General features: G+C 42.4%; 1 protein-coding gene across 2 annotated transcripts in view; it reads left to right on the forward strand.

Moving 5' to 3' along the window:
- Positions 1-16,480, forward strand: part of FANCC (FA complementation group C) — a 1,254,769-nt gene extending 1,238,289 nt beyond the window's left edge. For both annotated transcript variants that reach the window (XM_078675695.1, XM_078675696.1), the window contains one exon: positions 15,216-16,480. In XM_078675695.1, coding sequence (XP_078531821.1) covers positions 15,216-15,368 — 153 coding nt within the window. In that variant the 3' untranslated portion in view covers positions 15,369-16,480. The remainder of the gene's footprint in view (positions 1-15,215) is intronic.
- Positions 16,481-18,268: the final 1,788 nt, after the last annotated feature.

Genomic DNA, 18,268 nt, shown 5'->3' on the forward strand with positions numbered 1-18,268 from the left:
CCAGCTAGGTTATAAACCGGACTGGCGAGAAGACCTGGGGGAAGCCAGTGGCCTGATACCTCCCCAGACCATGGCATGGTGTCTCCTCCTACCGCGGCTACGAAAGAGGGAGCGTCATACGCAGTGTTGTTGAGAAGGGCGGCCCAGGCCCTCCACCTCGAGCTACCTACGGTGGCTGTCAGGGCTACCCTCCTGACAGAGGTGCTTCAACCGGCAGCAAGCTCTTCCGAGCCCTTGCTGCCGCTTAATGAAGTACTCACAGATGCCCTTTTGGGCACCTGGTCCAGGCCCAACACAGGGGCTCCTGTGAACACTGTGATTGCTCGGCGCCACCGCCTGGCCTCGGGCGACCCCACTTTTCTATCTCAACACCCCACCTCTGAGAGCTTGTTGGTCCAAGCCTCCATGTCCAAAGGCACATTCCCTATCGCACCACCCGATAGGGAATCCAAAAAGCCTGACCTCCTTGGGAAGAAGATGTTTTCTTCCTCCAGCTTGGGACTGTGGTCGGTAAGCACTGCATGTCTGTTGGGCCGGTACAACCACTGTGTGGGATACTATAGCGCAAGTGCTGCCACAGTGCCCAGAGGAGGCCCGGGCCGTGCTCGCCTGTGCAGTCGCCGAGGGGAGAGACACAGCGAAGTTTACCATCCGCTGTGGACTGGATACCGGCGACTCACTCGGCAGGTTGATTGTCACTTCGGTAGCCCGTCGACGCTATGCCTGGTTGAGGTTTACTTGTTTTTCAGGGGATGTCTAATCCACTCTTATGGACATGCCCTTTGTTGGCCGTCACCTTTTTGGCTACAAGGCAGACAATGCACTAGAGCTCTTTAAGGACTCTCGATCTACGGCCAGGTCCTTGGTCCTCTCCACCACCCACCCTGCGGAGTCTGCCTTTCGCCCCTTTCGTGGCTATGGAAGGGGTGCCCCCACCACGTTCCCTCTAGGGCCACAGGCCGGCGCAAGCTGTTTAGCCCCAGCTCGGCCGGAAATGTGGGAACCCCATCCCTCTCTCTTCCCCAACCAGAGCACACTGTGGTGACAGACGCATCCCTTCTGGGATGGGGCGGCCACATGGGAGAGGCGGAGATCAGAGGCCTCTGGTCTCCGACGGAGTCCGGGCTCCACGTCAACCTTCTGGAGCTTCAGGCGATCCGTGTTGCACGCAAAGCATTCCTTCCCTCTTTCCGGGGAAAAGTAGTGCAGGTGTACACGGACAACACCACCGCCATGTGGGTTGGACCCTATGTCAAGAGGCCCTCCGCCTCTGGACATGGCTGGAACATCAACACCTGGCAGGTTCACTGAACGCCAAGGCGGACAAACTCAGCCGCAGGTGCATGATGAATCACAAATGGCGTCTTCACTCAGAGGGGTGCAAGGCCTCTTTCAACAGTGAGGAGAGCCTTGTTTAGATCTATTCGCCAAACAAGATAACGCGCAAGCTTATCAATTCTGCGCGTTGGAATTTCCAAAGCGGCACTCGCTAGGTGATGCTTTTCGTCACGAGTGGATTTGCAGTCTTCTATACGCCTTTCCGCTTATACCACTTCTGCCCAGAGTGCTGAAAAAGATCAGGCGCAACCAGGACCAAGTCATTCTTGTGGCTCCGTATTGGGCACGAAGAGTCTGGTATCCCGAGCTGCTCAACATGGCCATCGATCCTCCGATCTGACTGTCTCTTCGGGAGGATCTTCAATCACCGCAGCAGGGGACGGTCCTCCACCCGAACCTGTCCAGCATCCACCTCCTTGCTTGGAGATTGAGCGGCAGCAGTTGGCGTTGTTTGACCTGCCTCCTGAAGTCTGTGATGTTATCTTGGCAGCCAGGCGACCCTCCACTAAGACGGTAAACACCTGCAGATGGAACAGATTTGTGGCATGGTGCACAGCAAAGGCTGTGGATCCGCTTTCCGCCCCTCTTTTTGAGGTTCTCTTGTTCCTCCTTTCTTTGGCCCAGCAGGGCTCAGCTCTGGGCACTCTAAAAGGCTACCTCTCGGACATTTCAGCCTTCCTTAGGCTTCCTGATCAGTCCTCTCTTTTCAAGTCCCCAGTTGTAAATAGAATCCTAAAGGGCATTACTCATCTTTTTCCTCTTGTTCCCTTCGTAATGCCCCAGTGGGACTTGAACTTGGTTTTTACATATCTAATGTGCGCTCCCTTTCAGCCGCTACATAACTGTCCTCTCAGACTTCTCACTTTGAAAACTGCTTTTCGGGTGGCCATCACCTCTGCACGCAAGCTCTTTCTTCCAAGCCTCCCTTTCTGGCTGCCCATCCGGACAAGGTCGTCCTTAGAACTAGACCTTCCGTTCTTCCCAAGGTGGTTACTTCTTTCCACATTGGCCAGAACATCACTTTGCCCACCTTCTTTCCGCCTCTGCATCCTTCGATAGAGGAAGAGAGGCTCCACCATCTGGATCCAAAACATGCGCTTTCCTTCTACTTGGATCGCACCAAACAATTCCGGGTGGACGTCCAGCTCTTTGTTGGTTACGAGGACCCTAAGAAGGGTCAGACCGTGCACAAACGGACCATCTCCAGGTGGGTCGTTCTGTGCATCAAAGCCTGCTATCATTTGGCAAAGAAGGAGCCTCCAGTGGGGCTGCGTGCCCATTTCATCAGGGTGACAGCAGCTACTACTTCTTTGGGACGAGGAGTCCCCCTAAATGACATCTGTTAGGCAGCTACGTGGGCATCGCTGCACACTTTCACTAAACACTACTGCCTGGACATCTAAATCCGGAGAGACAGCTTCTTTGGACGTTCTGTTCTCCAGGACTTTCTGGTGTAAATTTGATTCGCTGACCCACCTCCGGGGTTGGTATTGCTGGGGTATCTATTCTAAGGTAATGAATCTATAACTAACTGTTTCTTTAGATGAAAAAGTTACTTACCTTCGGTAATGATATATCTGTAAGAAACCTAGGTTAGTTAGAGATTCCTTACCACGCCACCCGTCCTCCCCGTTCGGCAAACTGACTTCTAGGGTTAAGGATTTCCCTTCAGGGCCCTAGTTTTGTGCACTAATGCTCAGTGTCTTGCATGACTCTGCGCTTTGGTGTGGAAAGTCGTGTGCAGAACTGACGTCAGCACGCAAGGGTGGCGTCTAATGACATCATCCTCGTGACTACGACGCTGGCGACAAACGCGAAATCGACCAACGCCACCTTCCGACGCGCAGGGGTACTGCTGACGAAAAAACTTTCCGGATCCAGTCTGGCGGCTGGGGGAATATTCAAAGGTAAGGAATCTATAACTAACCTATGTTTCTTTCAGATATATCGTTAACAAAGGTAATTAACTTGTTCTTTAAGCCACTAAGAGGTCATTTCTCCACTTGCCCAATGAATAGCCATACGACGCCAGTAAAACACTAATCCCAGCTGTGCTAACTTGTATGTCATCTTCATACCCTCCCATGAGAGCGGTAAAAGGCCCAATATACAATGACATATCGTCAGCTCAGTCCTGACTCCTGTTATCTAATTTAAATCATGTAGCACCCCAGCCCAGAAGTTGCTGGTGGCACAGCAATCCCATGTAACATGAATGAAATCAGCCGGGGCGGTACTGCAGCGTGCAAAACCCTCCGACTGTGTCGGATAATCCCTATAAAGCTGCTGCGGCGTCAGCTAGGCCCAGTGGATACAATAAAACTGTGGCAGTTTAAACCGGGCATTACTGGCTGTTTCTTGTACCTGTGCCTTAGCTCGATTCCATTCACCTTACATGAGTGGGACGTCAAGGTCCCAATTTAAACTGTCTCTGACAGGCGTTATAACCATCTGCCTATCTTCTGCAAGGAAGCAAATTATTTTGACATGAGGGCCCTGCTCAAGCCTGCGTCCAGCATCACCGACAGAACATGGGATTCACTGGGTTCCTTGACTGTTCGAGACATACTCATGTACTGTAGAAATTGCCCCGGTCTCACACCAAAAAGCATATCTGCTTCTGTCAGCGTCATTCAGAAACAGATAACCCACCCTCTGACAGCCTCCATTGAGCAACTGCAACACGTCTATTGAGACAAGGATGTGCCTGAAGGGCCGCTGCAACCATAATAGAAGAAGATTAGCAAACTTTGCAAATTTCAATACATATGTGACAGCTTTTCCCCTTTCCTCAGCGACCAGGGTTAAAACCAGAGGGGTGCCTACCTGCATCCTGTGACCCCCCCATAATCAGTTTATGAAGTTTTTCCTCCATCACCAGGCCCTCCAGGAGTTTATTCTCCCAATTAGGGCCATCGTAGCACCACAGTGCTGCAAACTGGAGGAGTTCAGACGGATTGCACAACTGGAGATGCGGGAGCCCCAGCCCACCTTCTGCCAGGTCTAATTTGAGGACTCCCAATCTAACCCTACTTTGTTTTCCTGCCCAAATAAAGGACACCAACAAGCCATTGAGCTGCCTGAACAAGGAGTTCGGTAGGACGCAAAACTTGTTTGCGTAGTATATAAACATCTGGGTAGCAATACCATCTTACGAAGTGCTACTTTGCCCATGCTGGACCGCAACAGAGTGTTCTAAATTGTACTGAGGCAGTGAGACCGTCCACCTGTTGTCCCATTTTTTACTCGTACTGTAGTCGTTGGTGATGCGTTAGCTGCAAGCCCAGATAGCGGAACTAACTACACCACCCTATAAACTCCATACTACCCTTAATATTCTCTCAGGGACCCTGCCTCCTGAGAGAAGGGTGGTGAAATACTGGAAAGAACTGGAAATCAGTTTGCTGATTCCCTCTGTAATTCTTCGTTTCTAAGGCATCCCTGAGGTTCCCAGTTGTGACCGCAGTTATTTCTGTCCCACCTCCCTCCCCACATTCTCAATGTCCCTCGTATTTTGAACTCTTGAAGGAGTTACTGGGTGGCGTTGTTCTAAGGCCTTTGGTGGCATCGACCAACACAGAAAAGCGCACCTTTCAGGAATTAGTAGCACGTTTTTAGGGCATCCGTGGAAGCAATTTCAGGACTACATTATTTTGTTCATCTGCGGTGGAGCTGTGCTGCATTTACATTGCCATTGGAGAGAAATGAGCACAGCCCCATTGAGTCATTCTTCAGAATACTGAGTGTTTTGCTGTTACACCAAAATTCGGTAATACCATTACTACCGCTGGTTATCATGACATTACCGTAAATTTAGAGATAAACGTGCAAGCATTGTTTCTGTCTCTTTTTCTGCAATTATTAGGGTAGAATTAGCACCAACTTTTTGCCTGAGTTCTGGTACTAATAGGCATGGAATACAGTACCCTTCTTATAATGCAAAAACAACGTTCAAATCACTGAAACCCATTTTCTCACATTCATCGGATTTTCACAGCTTCCCACATAGTCTAACTGACCCCCAAAGTAGTATGTCTGTGAATGACGAAATATACCAAATACTAATGCATGACTGTTCTAAATGTTTCATAATAGTTGTGTATCTTGGTAGGATAAGCTTACCTTTTTTAGGTCTGTATTATTAGCACAGCTATCTGGATGACATACTTTAGCAATTCTTTAAAATATGCGTAGAATGAGCTTTGGTCTTACTCTACCAAGAGGAGTATTACTCTGTCTCTTCATGCTATCAGCTGGCAATGTATCATTCGACCATCCAAAAGGTTCTTCTGTAAGTATGCACGAAGGGTTATTCTAAATCTGAAAATGAACTCAACTATGCTGTTTGATACATTCAGTTATTTTTCTCCTATATGCATTCGGCACAGAAAGCAATATTTTTGCTACTTTTTCCAAGCATTGGCAAAGCCAGTAGAACATGTTTTCATGTGATAAACAACATTTGTGCATAGCATGCATACAAACAGCATTTGTGAATGCTTGCATTTACTTTTGTTAAAAAGGTAACACCAGACATGTTGACTTTGCCAGTGCTTAATTTGCAATCTGGGTAGCTATGGGTTTTGGGCGTGGGCTCAGCCACCTCCCAGGGAATTATACCAAACCTAGATATTTCTGCACACTAGACACCCAAGGGAGTCCAGGGTGGTGTCTTGCATGGATCCTGAGATATTTTCTTACCCACAATGCCCTGCAGATCTTAACCTTTGCATAGAATCATACATTTTCCTAACTTTCCTGTGAGGAACATTTTCAGAGTCTGTGGGGAGCCACAACATTGCTACCACCTAGCGTTGGTATGCCTAAACAGCAGTCACTCGTTGTACAAGATCAAGGACTTGTTGACCGGTATATACTTTCCAGGAGTATAAATCAATGGAAACTTGACAATCAAATGATCAACAACATAAATGCAGCATATGTTGCTAAATGAATGTTGTAAGTGTATAGTAAAGTCTGATGACCACAACAACAGTCTGAAAAAAGAAAAAGCAGTTATCTGACTCAATACTAGAAAAAGCTTCTCCCAAAAAGATCAGCACTGCAAAGAACTTCTCCAAAAAAGTTAAACAAAAAGTTAATTGAAGTTGCAACACACCCAGTAAGGCAAAATTACATGTTACTAAATTTGTTCCTGAGGCCAGGAGATATTTCTTTATGAGACTTGTTCCTTGTGAGAGAGCAGTATGTGGGTGACTCACAATGTAGTTAGCCACCTCCACCTTGTGCTCCTCTGCTTCCGCCCACCACAGCATAGAGCAATGTGTCAGCCCAAGTCAACCACTAATCAATTGTGCCTTTCACATTTTACTTCTACCCATTAAAACATACATCATGTGGAAATGGGAGAGCCCCCTTCAGCCTCTGACCAATATTGTGCCAGTCACATTATAACTGCACCGAGCACAGAATATATTGTTGGGGAAATGGGTGAGCACACTTCAACTATTGATCAGTTACTGTGCCATTCACATGTTACTTCTACCAAGCATGCATACATCATGGGGCCATGGCTGAACCCATTTCAACCACTGATCAGTTATGCAGCCATTCATGTTGCTCTTCTGGTTGTCAAAGCATAGGGCAATGTTAGCCCACTTCAGCCATTGATCAGTTATTGTTCCATTCACTTTTTATTCCCACCCACCACAACATCTTGAGAACAATGCCCCCTTTTTTTCCTACTTTGCTGCTTAGTGGGTTGGGGTTGTCAGAAAGACTCTGGGCAGCAATAAAAACAAAAAATAAATGGCCGTCCAATGTTTCTTCAATAGAAGACGAGCTAAAGAGGGGGTGGGGGCGTTGTGTGTGTGTGTCTTTCTTGATCACGGGTCCTTTTGATATATACAGCTGTCCATTGAGGCCTTTAGGGGGGCATTCTTAAGAACATTATAAGACATTCCATATCACACAAAGTAACCACCTGATCTTTCACGTATTTTGTAGGTCATGTTAGGGTGTGTAACCACATAATTTAACATTGTTGCTATACATTAATTATCCTATTACCAGTTTCTGTAGGCTCAGTGCCTACTACATGCTCCTCTATGAATTAATAATTAATACGTACTAATTGACACATTTTCATAATTAATCAGGTATCCATCCATGTTCGTTCTAAATGATTATATATGACTAAGTGTCCCTTTCCCTATTAAGGCAAATTATCCCATTCTGATATATCGTTATGTAAAGGTTTGGGCTCTCCTATTCTTCACTTCATTTTTGGCTCAGTGCCTATGCTGTGTCATCTATAATGCTTTCATAGTATATAAATCTTTCATGTAGTTTCTTATTGTTTCACACCCAAGGTCCCCTTACCCGTAATCATCTATCTTCTATGTATGTTGCACAATACTTCATTTAGAAGTATAGTGACCCTATTTTTCAACCTAATAAGCTAATATTTGCTGCAAAAAAGTATTACGGCTGATATTTGAATGGTATATCAAGCTGGGATTAACTCTTATTTCTGATTTTCTTTCTTTGGTGCAAGGGGCCATTGTGCATATGATTGTTACGACTTGTAGAGGCTTTCAAAATTAAAATTGATAGTTTATTTTTTCTTTATTTTGTTGCTAGTCACCTTACCGGATGCACTGATGCATTCACTGCTTGTAATTATTCATGCATTGACCTCTAATGGACTCCTGTCTGAAGTTCTCACTGTTAGAACACTGATAATTTGTGTTAGTAGCTCACAGTGCTATTTATTGAAAATAAAGTAGCTCTTGTCACTGAAAAGGTTGGAGTTCCCTGCTGTCGATCGTTGCACTGTTTTCACTATCAGTGGCCACTTTCCTCTCTCATCTTTCTTTTTCCTCGTGTATCAAGACCAGCATTGAAATTAAAGCATTTGTCATTCTGAAACCAAGTTATTGAATGGGTGTTCATATACTACATTTCTATCTACTTCTAGGCACCCCTATAGCTGACTGCATACCTCTCATAATAATCTGTTCTCTGGGAGCAGTTTTCCTAGCACAGATTCATGATTGTAGATTTCCCTAGGCACCCTATTCCCAAAAAGCGGTTTATATTTAACTGAGCATTCATATTTAACTGAGTCATTCATATTGTAGGGTATGAATTTAAGTATGAATAGAAAGTATTGATGTAGCGTTTAATATTAACGAGAAAATAATACCGTTCCTAATACATGTTCAAAGTTAACGTATAGGTTTTGATGAAAAATAAAATGCGTTTATATGCAAAAAAAATTGTAGGTAACCATATTTACTCGTACTAGGCCTTAAATTACTGAATCGGTATTGCCTGACAAGCTGACATGATTAGAAAATGCTTAATAGGCATACAATTTGAATCTCTCGACCTTATCATGAACTTGTTTTTCTTAATGAATAATAGTTGCATAAATGTTTTCATCTAATTCTGCAAATGTTTCTTCTTACACAATGATTGCTGCAAATAAATAAATAAGTTTTGTTATTTGAAGGTAGTCAATGAAAATGAGTATGAAAATGTCCTCCTGGGAAAGTAGTTTTGAACAAAAAAATGTATTACGCGTAGATCAGATGTAACCGCTAGATGATCAGAAATAAGCGACATTGAAAGCAGCTATGTAGAGCCATTGTGTTTTCTCTGAGAAAATCGGAAGATGACTGGCTGGTTAAAGAAGGAAAATAAAAACACAACCTGCAATTTAATAAAATGTGTAGTTTATAATAGTCTGTTTTCCTAGAGCAGACCAAAAACGTTTGCAGGGCTTTCAATGCATTCATTATCCCCATTCCAAACTGCTCGGACACTCTACTGAATTTCTTGAACCTCTCTTTATGAGAAGTTCTAATTTGATTGACTTTTGATGCTAGAGCTTGATGCTTTCTCTCTCTCTCACTTTCTTTCTCTCTCACTCACTCTCTAACTCTCTTTAACTCTTCATGGGTTCTGACTCACACCTTTTCCCTGATTCGTGGAATAGGGATTCTTTCTGTTATGGAAAGTGCGAAGTGCATTTATATTGTGATTTATTGACTACTTATTGATTTCTAATGATATTCGAACAACTGAGATTGATTAACCTAACTTGTGACCTTAATAAAGATGATTTACTAAAGATTCGCTTAATAAAAAGCCTCTTTAACTCATACCAAACTCTCCTTATTGACTGAAAATAGATTAGTGATGTAGAGCTCATGATCTTCTCTAAAACAATGGCAAAGATGCATTGTATTACTGTAGAGCGGGAATTAACCCGGATGATGGTAAATCGAAATTTTAACTGAAACTGATTCCCGCGCTCCAGTAGTATTTTGAGTGTGAATAGTAATTAACGATATTTTATGGAAGGTTTATATTGATGTCTGTTACGTGTTTTACTACACATCACTGATTTGTATTCTGTTCCCCCAGCCTCAACCTTCTCTTCTGTAGCCACCACGTCATCCAATCTGTCCCGATTACTGCAGCAGCCTGCTTATGTACAACAGTCTGTTGGTTTGTTTGTAAATGAGTATGTAATAGATTATTTACACATTCCTGTACACGAACATAAACAGAGCTCTTCCCTTTAGCTTGAGATCCTCAAGCACATCGAATTCTTCGAGTGCCCCTCCTCTGCACACATTATTGGACTTGGAACTTTATTACATGTGTTATTCACTCACATTTAAATATAGCACCCATCTGTTTTGTAGAACACTACTCCCAAAAAGATTTGAAAGTGACTACGAGCAGCCTGGGTAGTATATGCTGGTACTGTTCAATGCAGTGTTAACTCTAAAAGTATTTCTTCCTAATATCTTAACAGTCCATGGCTCTTTGGAATATGGGTGCAGATTATGTCTCTAGGATTTTTGTTGACTCGAGCCAAAAGCAGTGTATTCAATTTTCTTATTGGTTAGAATAGACTAATGTTTTGTGTAGTGATGGATCATATTGGTTGGAGGCTAACTTTATCCTTTTATGAGTTTGTGTAGATCATTAATTGTAAGGGTACATGCGCGCCAAATGCCTTTGCCGTTCTTTCTGTTCTCCTGGAGTACAGTTATATCTAATACTTTCCTTATTTTTATTGTTGAGACATCTTTGGCCTATGGTCTATGGTCTAGTTTTGTGTACATAATAGATATTAACTTCAGAAAGGCTAAGATGTTAATTGGTGGGAGGATATCAATGTGCTATTTTGTTTTTTTAGTTTGGAACCCTTTTGCAAGCATGACCGTGCCAGGGGTTGCTTCTGTTTAATATGTACTGTTGGTGTAGAGTAAAGTATGATTACAACAAGACATGTGTCTGTTGTTGAGTTGGAAAGCAGTTAGCTATTTATATGGCTTAGAGCCATGTAGTGTGCATGGTAGTTCAAGGAGTTGCGTCTATTGTGTACTGTTGGTGTAGAGCAACTTAATATGGATTTTGGGCTGAGGTAGCAAACAGTTGATGCAAGTGTGGGAAGTTTGTGGTCAAACCATACACCCAAGTACTTTGCATTAGTAACTGATGAGGCCTTCCCACAGGGAGAGGCCATTATAGGTCCTCAACTGAAAGTGAAGACACGTGGATGGCAATGGACTACTGGGGGGGTCCACGAGATAGGAGAAGAAGGAGGGGCCTGAGAAAATGAGGCAGGGTGTCCGAGTTGAGCAAGAGGGGAGGGAGGCAGTAGGACATTTTTAGAATTTTAATGTGCTGTTGAAGGATTGGGAGCACAGCCTTGTAGCACATGTAGACTGGTAATGAATTTGGTTGTGGCAGTCCTGATGGTAATCCAGGTCTGTGATGGAGTCCTCAATACCAATGATGTTTCATTTGAGAGATATCCAACATTTTTTCAACATTCTTCGCAGACTAGGCCAACACGCTAGAAAGAGAACTCAGGATGGCAGCCGACAACCTATCTAGCCAACTTATCATCACATGACGATGCTATCATGAAAAACGGTCAGGCTTTGACGAAAAATAAAGCACAATGGTTGACCTTTAAGCGATATGACCAGAATTCCATTGTCTAAACACTCTCGGATATCAAACCTAATAACCACAACAATGATCCCCTCCCCTCTAAGTGCCTAAAAAGAATCAACCACGTCGTCATCCCAATATGGACAAAAATAATCAAAGAATCACTGTCTCAAGGGATACTACCGGAGTGCCTAAAAACAGGGCAAGTCCTCCCTATCATCAAAAACCCACAGCTGACCCGACAGACCCTAACAACTTTCGCCCAGTAACCAATATTCCATTACTTGCCAAACTAATTGAAAAATGTGTGCAAAATCAACTGAGCAATCATATCACTAACTTCAATCTACTGGACGACTGCCAATCTGGTTTCAGACCAGGCCACAGTACGGAAACAGCAATCTTACATATCGTGGATGATGCTCTACAGGCCCTGGATCACAATCAAACATGTCTACTTGTTCTTTTTGACCTGTCTTCTGCATTTTACACTGTAAATCATAAAAAAATTCTAGCCCTGCTTGAAGACAGGATGGGATTATCTGGAAATGTTCGGAAATGGTTTGAATCCTTCCTTCAGAACAGAATACAAAGGTTCCTGATTAACCAGATGCAATCCCCATCATGCCCTAATTCGATTAGAGTTCCGCAAGGATCAACTTTATCTCCATCACTATTCAATCTATATGTCAAACCCCTTACAGAAATCCTCCGACACGCAAACATACCCTGTCACATGTATGCTGATGACACTCAGATCTACATAAATGCACAAAAAACTGAATTCCTATTAATATCACCGCCAAAGAAACCCGTAAATGTGAAAGAATGGACTAAACTGATGACAGCGCTAAACTGCACCCCTTCCCTAGTTGACTCGACCAAAACACTAGGAATCACGCTTGACAAGAACCTAGATATGAAAGCCCACATTAAATCAATGGCAAAAGGTGCACGGTTTTACCTGAACGATATTAGAAAAATGAAACCACTCATTACTACGGCGAACCTCAAATTGGCAGTTCAGTCCTTAGTTATATCAAGGATTGAATATGGATGTACAACACTGACAGGTCTACCTAAAATCTCCACAGCACCACTAAAAGCCTGTCTCAATGCGGCCACAGACTAATTACAGGTTCTAGAAAATACGACCACATTTCCCCACACCTGAAAGCATTAAACTGGCTACCATACAAACCCAGAATTCAACTTAAACTGGCATGTATTACCCACAAAGCACTGCTCTACAAAACACCAATGTATTTAGCCCAGAAAATTGAGCTATCAGTGGGAAGCATACCTTCCAAGAGTGCCGGAGACCTGTTGCTGAAACCGCCCATCTTTAAGAAGAAAAAAACGTAAGACAGAGCATTCTCCGGAACAACCCCCAGAATCTGGAACTCACTCCCTCCAAACATTAGAAAAATTCCAAACACGGCAACTTTCAAGAGGGAAACGAAGATCTTCCTAATGAGCAAGTTCCTTCCCTACACAAGGCGGATTATCACCTGCATCGCAGCAAATAGACAGACGTAAAACAGTCCTGTCACATAGGAATGCACCCTGCACATAAATACCGCAAAAGACACCAAAACTAACCAAAGACAAATGTAAAGATAAACTCATCAGTTAGCTGCAAAGACTTCTTAGACTGTACAGTTCTACAATTAATGGATCTTTGTAGTAGTGAGGTTAAACGATGAACAACCTTTACAACTCAACTTTTACAACGCACTACCATTACAACGAAACTTTTACAACGCAACATCCATTACATCGCATGCATACCATTACAACGCATAACATTACAACGCATAGCACCCTTACACTATCCAACACTTACCCTACTGTTGCACCCCCTGGAGATAGAATAGTAATTTTTACCCCTACACTATCCAACACTTACCCTACTGTTGCACCCCCCTGGAGTTAGAACAGTAATTTTTACCCCTACACTATCCAACACTTACCCTACTGTTGCACCCCCCTGGAGTTAGAATAGTAATTTTTACCCCTACACTATCCAATACTTACCATACATGCATGTAATGTTATGCGTTGTAATGGTATGCGTTGTAAAAGTAGTATGCGTAGTAATGGAATGCGTTGTAAAGGTACTTTTTAAAAATGTGTTGTAATGGCATGCGTTGTAATGGATGTTGCGTTGTAAGAAATGTGTTGTAAAAGTATGCGTTGTAACGTCATACATCCGGTTAAACATACGAAAGGTACACATCGGAACCATGGTTATAAGTTTGGGGTATATATATATATATATATATATATAGATATATATATACACACACACACACACACACCAAGCAAACTCGAACCAACACTCCAGCAATCCTCAGGACACCACCAGAGAAGGAAACGAGAGCCGACCCAGCTTGCAGGTGTAAAAATTATTTATTGGATTTTCTCGCCACCAGCATAACGTTTCGGCCTACACGGAGGCCTTGATCACACAACGCTAGAGAGGGAACAGTTGATTTTTAAAGTGCTAAGTGCCCATTATGATGTTACATGATTGATTGTCAGCATGACCTGCATGAATAAACATAGAAAACATACTATCTATGGATTCAAAGCATTGAATACAAGCTCACCATGTAGCCAGGACCTGAGCAAATATAAGTGCAATTTCTATGATAAAAAAGACTGCACAATAAATGAAGCTTGCTTTCATCAAAATGTACCAAAGAAATAAAATACATGTCGCTCGGTCAAAAAATGAATTTTCAAAACAATTGCACCAAAGCTGTAATATGCGGTTGGTGAACCTCATGAATTGATATCACCCAAGTGGGTTAATTTATGCTTATCATCCAAGGAGAAAAAAGAGTCTTGCATTAATCACACGGTCATGACAATAAAAGCACTCTGTACATTTAGTGCAATATACTGTGCAAAATATGTGTAAAATATAACAGAACCAATTGTCTTGTTATTAAAAAAGGTTTGAAAGCAGATAAAGATGCACTACAACGAATATATATATATATATATATATATATATATATATATATATATATTATACTAATGCTGCTACACCTACTGTATTCTAAACTATTTACCTCATGTAACTGAAGCGCTCTGATACCCTTGGGTCACGTTCGCGCTATATAAAACTCTACAAATAAATTACAATATCCAATTGACAGATAAGATCTGTATGATGAACAATATATTATTTTAAATGTGTGCCCTTATAAACTGTAAGAATGGACTGGGGAACGACCTCCTGTGTATGACACTTTTAATACGACTTTCTCCAGGAATCAGAAATTGTGGCTACTTTTTCACAATATTAATAATGATGGGTTGTGCAAGTGAGGGGACCCCAGATCACAAGGGTAATACAACATTGCTTGGCACTGTTGACAGAATGTGGGTCTTCTAACGTGCCATCGAGATTAACTAGTTGACATTTCCCCTCCGGAAAGTGCCAATACTGTACTTTAAAGCAGAAATTGTCTGGCTATTGTGGGTTTAATAATCATAGTGGAAAAGATGTAAACCTCAAAAGTTTCATCATTTTTAATTTAGTTGATGGACTGGTAATAAGAAAAAAAATTAGGGGGGGATTTATGAGTCATCACTGCGTTTGACTGATATATGAAAAAATGTATATTTATAAATGCTCACTGATCAGCACAGTTTTCTTTTCATCTGTACCTTATATCCTGTCTTGAAGTTTTCAGTTTTTGATATCTCTGAACATCGCAGGCAGCAACCCATATTACCCATCAGAAGAAAGGAGTCTGTGTAATATTCATTAATGTTTCCAAAGAGCACAAAAACAACCTCGGCCTGGAGTGGCGTCTTATATGATTAGCGCAGAGAACAAAATGTGATTCATCTGTTTGGAAAATATTGAAAAACATTACAAGATTTTTTTGTCCCCTTTCCTTCCTTTTTCCCACCCTCAGATGACTCAGACGGACGCTGCAGCAAGCGAAGTTTCTAACATTCTGGCACAGACTGCCCACAGACTTCATATTCCAGGATTAAAAAATGAAAGGACAATGGAGCTGGCGCATAAACTGCTTCGGGAAATTCATTCTGGAACGAAGGCTGTCTGAAATGCAGCTTAGTAACATCGTTCTTGTCAACAGGAAATACATCGACAAAACCGAATCCAGAAAGCACTGCTTACTCCAGGGCTTGGCTGGCACTGTTCGGATTCCTCTATAAAATGTAAAACCATTCCACGTGAAAAAGGCTAAATTGACAAAGTCACATCCATACGTTGTTTCGGAAACAAGTGGGTTCTTAGCCAGGAATGTATTGGAAAGTGTTTCATCAGCCAGATATGCGTGGCTGTAAGTGTTAAATTCATTTCCAGTCAGTATCTGTCATGTAGTGTTGAGCTGAGTTCACAAAGCCTTGGGCCTGACTTACAAACTGCACTTTGTGGTACAACAGTGGTACTGCAAAGTGCTGTTGACAAACTGTACTTTTTTACTAAATAACACTTGAGTATGCTTACTCCTTTTTAGTGTTTACAAACTTCAAATTTTAGTAGCAGTGGTTGGCCGTGTGTAGTGCTTGACTTAGTACAAATGTGTAAGTTCTACAAAAGTGCAGTTTGTGAGTACAGAAAAGTAGTAAACAAACTCAAAAGGTGTAAACGTACTCAAAAGTGTAAGTAGCCTTTATTAATCAGGCCCTTTGTCTTTAATGTGGCTTACACCTGTTTTAAGTGTAAGTTACTCCTGAATTCACAACGCCTTTTAGAGTTTTTATGTAGTAGTCTTACTCAAGACTTAGTAGAGACTACTCAAATTACTGTGAGTAATTTATGTGAATCCTTAAAATGTACAAGGTAGTCTCAGTCTGGAGTGAGACACATCTGCTCACAATAAAAGGTTTGTCAGTCAGACTTGGAAGCTCACTAGTATTTCACAATTAAGACCGAAGTGAGAAAACTACTCACAGAAAAACTTGGTGATTAAGGCCCATTTTGACAGACTCAAGCTGCACATGCCTTCCATGTTTATTCTAGTTTTGCAGTTTTTGCTTTTTGTTCAATAATCTTCTGCAACTATGTTCCTTTTTGGCCGTGTATTTTACATCATTGTTTGATTATTTAGAACATTTCAGATGGCAATTATGTGTATTGTGTTTCGTTGTATATTGTAATATAAAATACATGCTATCAAACTGGCATTCTAAATTAAAGATTAACATTGCACTGTTGATTATCCTTGCCTAACAGGAAACTGTGACAACCTGCAGCTGCTTGACTTTAGCTCATTTGCTTGGTGTTTTTCCACCAGTGTATTCAACAGCCTGAGGCCATTGAAGATGTTGCAATTTTGCTAATGTTTGATAGCAGATCACTGGGCTCTGCTAGAGAGTTGATGGACCTACGGGATGTCCCCAGCCACACAAAGAGCTGGAGAAACTAGAAGGTTGATTGTAGCTCAGTGACACAGGCCCTTCGGGCAGAAGGTCTGTGGACTTTTCCCTGTTCCTTCAATCCAGTTCAACATAACTGGCTTCCTTACTTGCTCATAGGATGTGTGTTTTATGTACTGTTTTAGTGGAGATATGGAGAAGCCATGCTTGTCACTTGTTGTGCAAGAGGAAGAAACGTTAGTGCTCGGTGTGAAGACCACACTTCATTGAAAAGGAGGACAAGGAGTGAGACCACGTAGTTCAATGCCTGAATGGAAGTTGCCTCAAAGAAATGAACAACCCAGTAGCCACTAGTATCTTGCAGTCACCTGGCGTGACACAACCCAAGCACTGCCATACCCTCCAGGAGAATGGCAACCTAGAGAGAGCATTCCAGGATTGTGTGCGTGTTGAGCCTGCATCTTCCCATCGTAAACAGTCCATATATACCTATTTCCAGCTCCTAGACACAAACATTTTTCATTTTCAACGTAGGTCTTAGAGTGGTGATTCATTGCTGTGCCTCTGCCTGTGCTATGACTTGCCACTGAGATTACAGAACTGTTTGAGTTGTCTCACTGTCCTTTGCAATGTTGAAGATATCCCAGTTTGAAGTTGTGGCGAGATACTGCCCCTAAATCCCAGTTTCTCCATCCCCTCTCTTGAGTCCAGGGAGTCCTGTGCCCAGTTCATAAAGACCAGACAATGGGAAGATACTGGCCGTTTAAGTTCTTGCATGAGCAGTCTCCTCTGAAAAGTAATGCCTTTTGGAGACCATTGAGGGGCCCCAACTTATCTTAGACCTATTGGTACCCTTTGCTCCAGGCCTCTGATTACCTGTTTACCGGTAGTCTTGTTAACTGGATAAGAAACCCTTGGGACGAGCCCTTTACTCTCAAGAATCCATCGTCGTTGACTTAGGTGGAACCCTCATTTTATTAGTTGGTGGGTTTTGAGTGACTACTTTTTGGGACTGCTTTGCTGATTCTCTGCCACCTAGACTAAAACCACTTATTCACCTTGACTTGTACCCAAGGCCAATGGGAAAACCCAGACATAAGGCAGATGTATCATGGTAAGCTTTATATATTGTAGCAGCGTGTCTAGCACCTCTGTCCTAGTGGCTAAACATAGTAAAATAGCCCATATTACAAGACTAGAGACCCGAGCATTTGAGAGATATTCAAGAACATTGGCAATAGGGTCCAGTGCTATTCTTTTTTAAGCAGCTTATTTTGTAAGCACAATAAGTGTGTTTGGGGTCATGCCTCAGCCCCAGAAGGTGTTAGAACTTTGTGTGTTCATATGTTTTTGTTCATGATAACTGCTTTACGTTACTACTACAAGTAGAAGAGCTATTCTTTTTCATATATATGCCTAAAAAAAGACATTGGAGTTATTGAATGTAATTACTTGTTTTATTCAGTAGCTTTTTTTAAGAGTGCATTGTGTGTCTTTCACGTTCATTACAACATAAGTTGTTCGATTTCAAGGTCATATGTTTAAATTATAAACAATGTGTTCATTTAGAGTCAGCAGGGTGAACATTACATGTGGTCCATCCTAAATATCCTCTCCAGAT

Source organism: Lissotriton helveticus, chromosome 2_1 (assembly GCF_964261635.1).
Source record: "Lissotriton helveticus chromosome 2_1, aLisHel1.1, whole genome shotgun sequence".
NCBI classification, from domain to species: domain Eukaryota; kingdom Metazoa; phylum Chordata; class Amphibia; order Caudata; family Salamandridae; genus Lissotriton; species Lissotriton helveticus.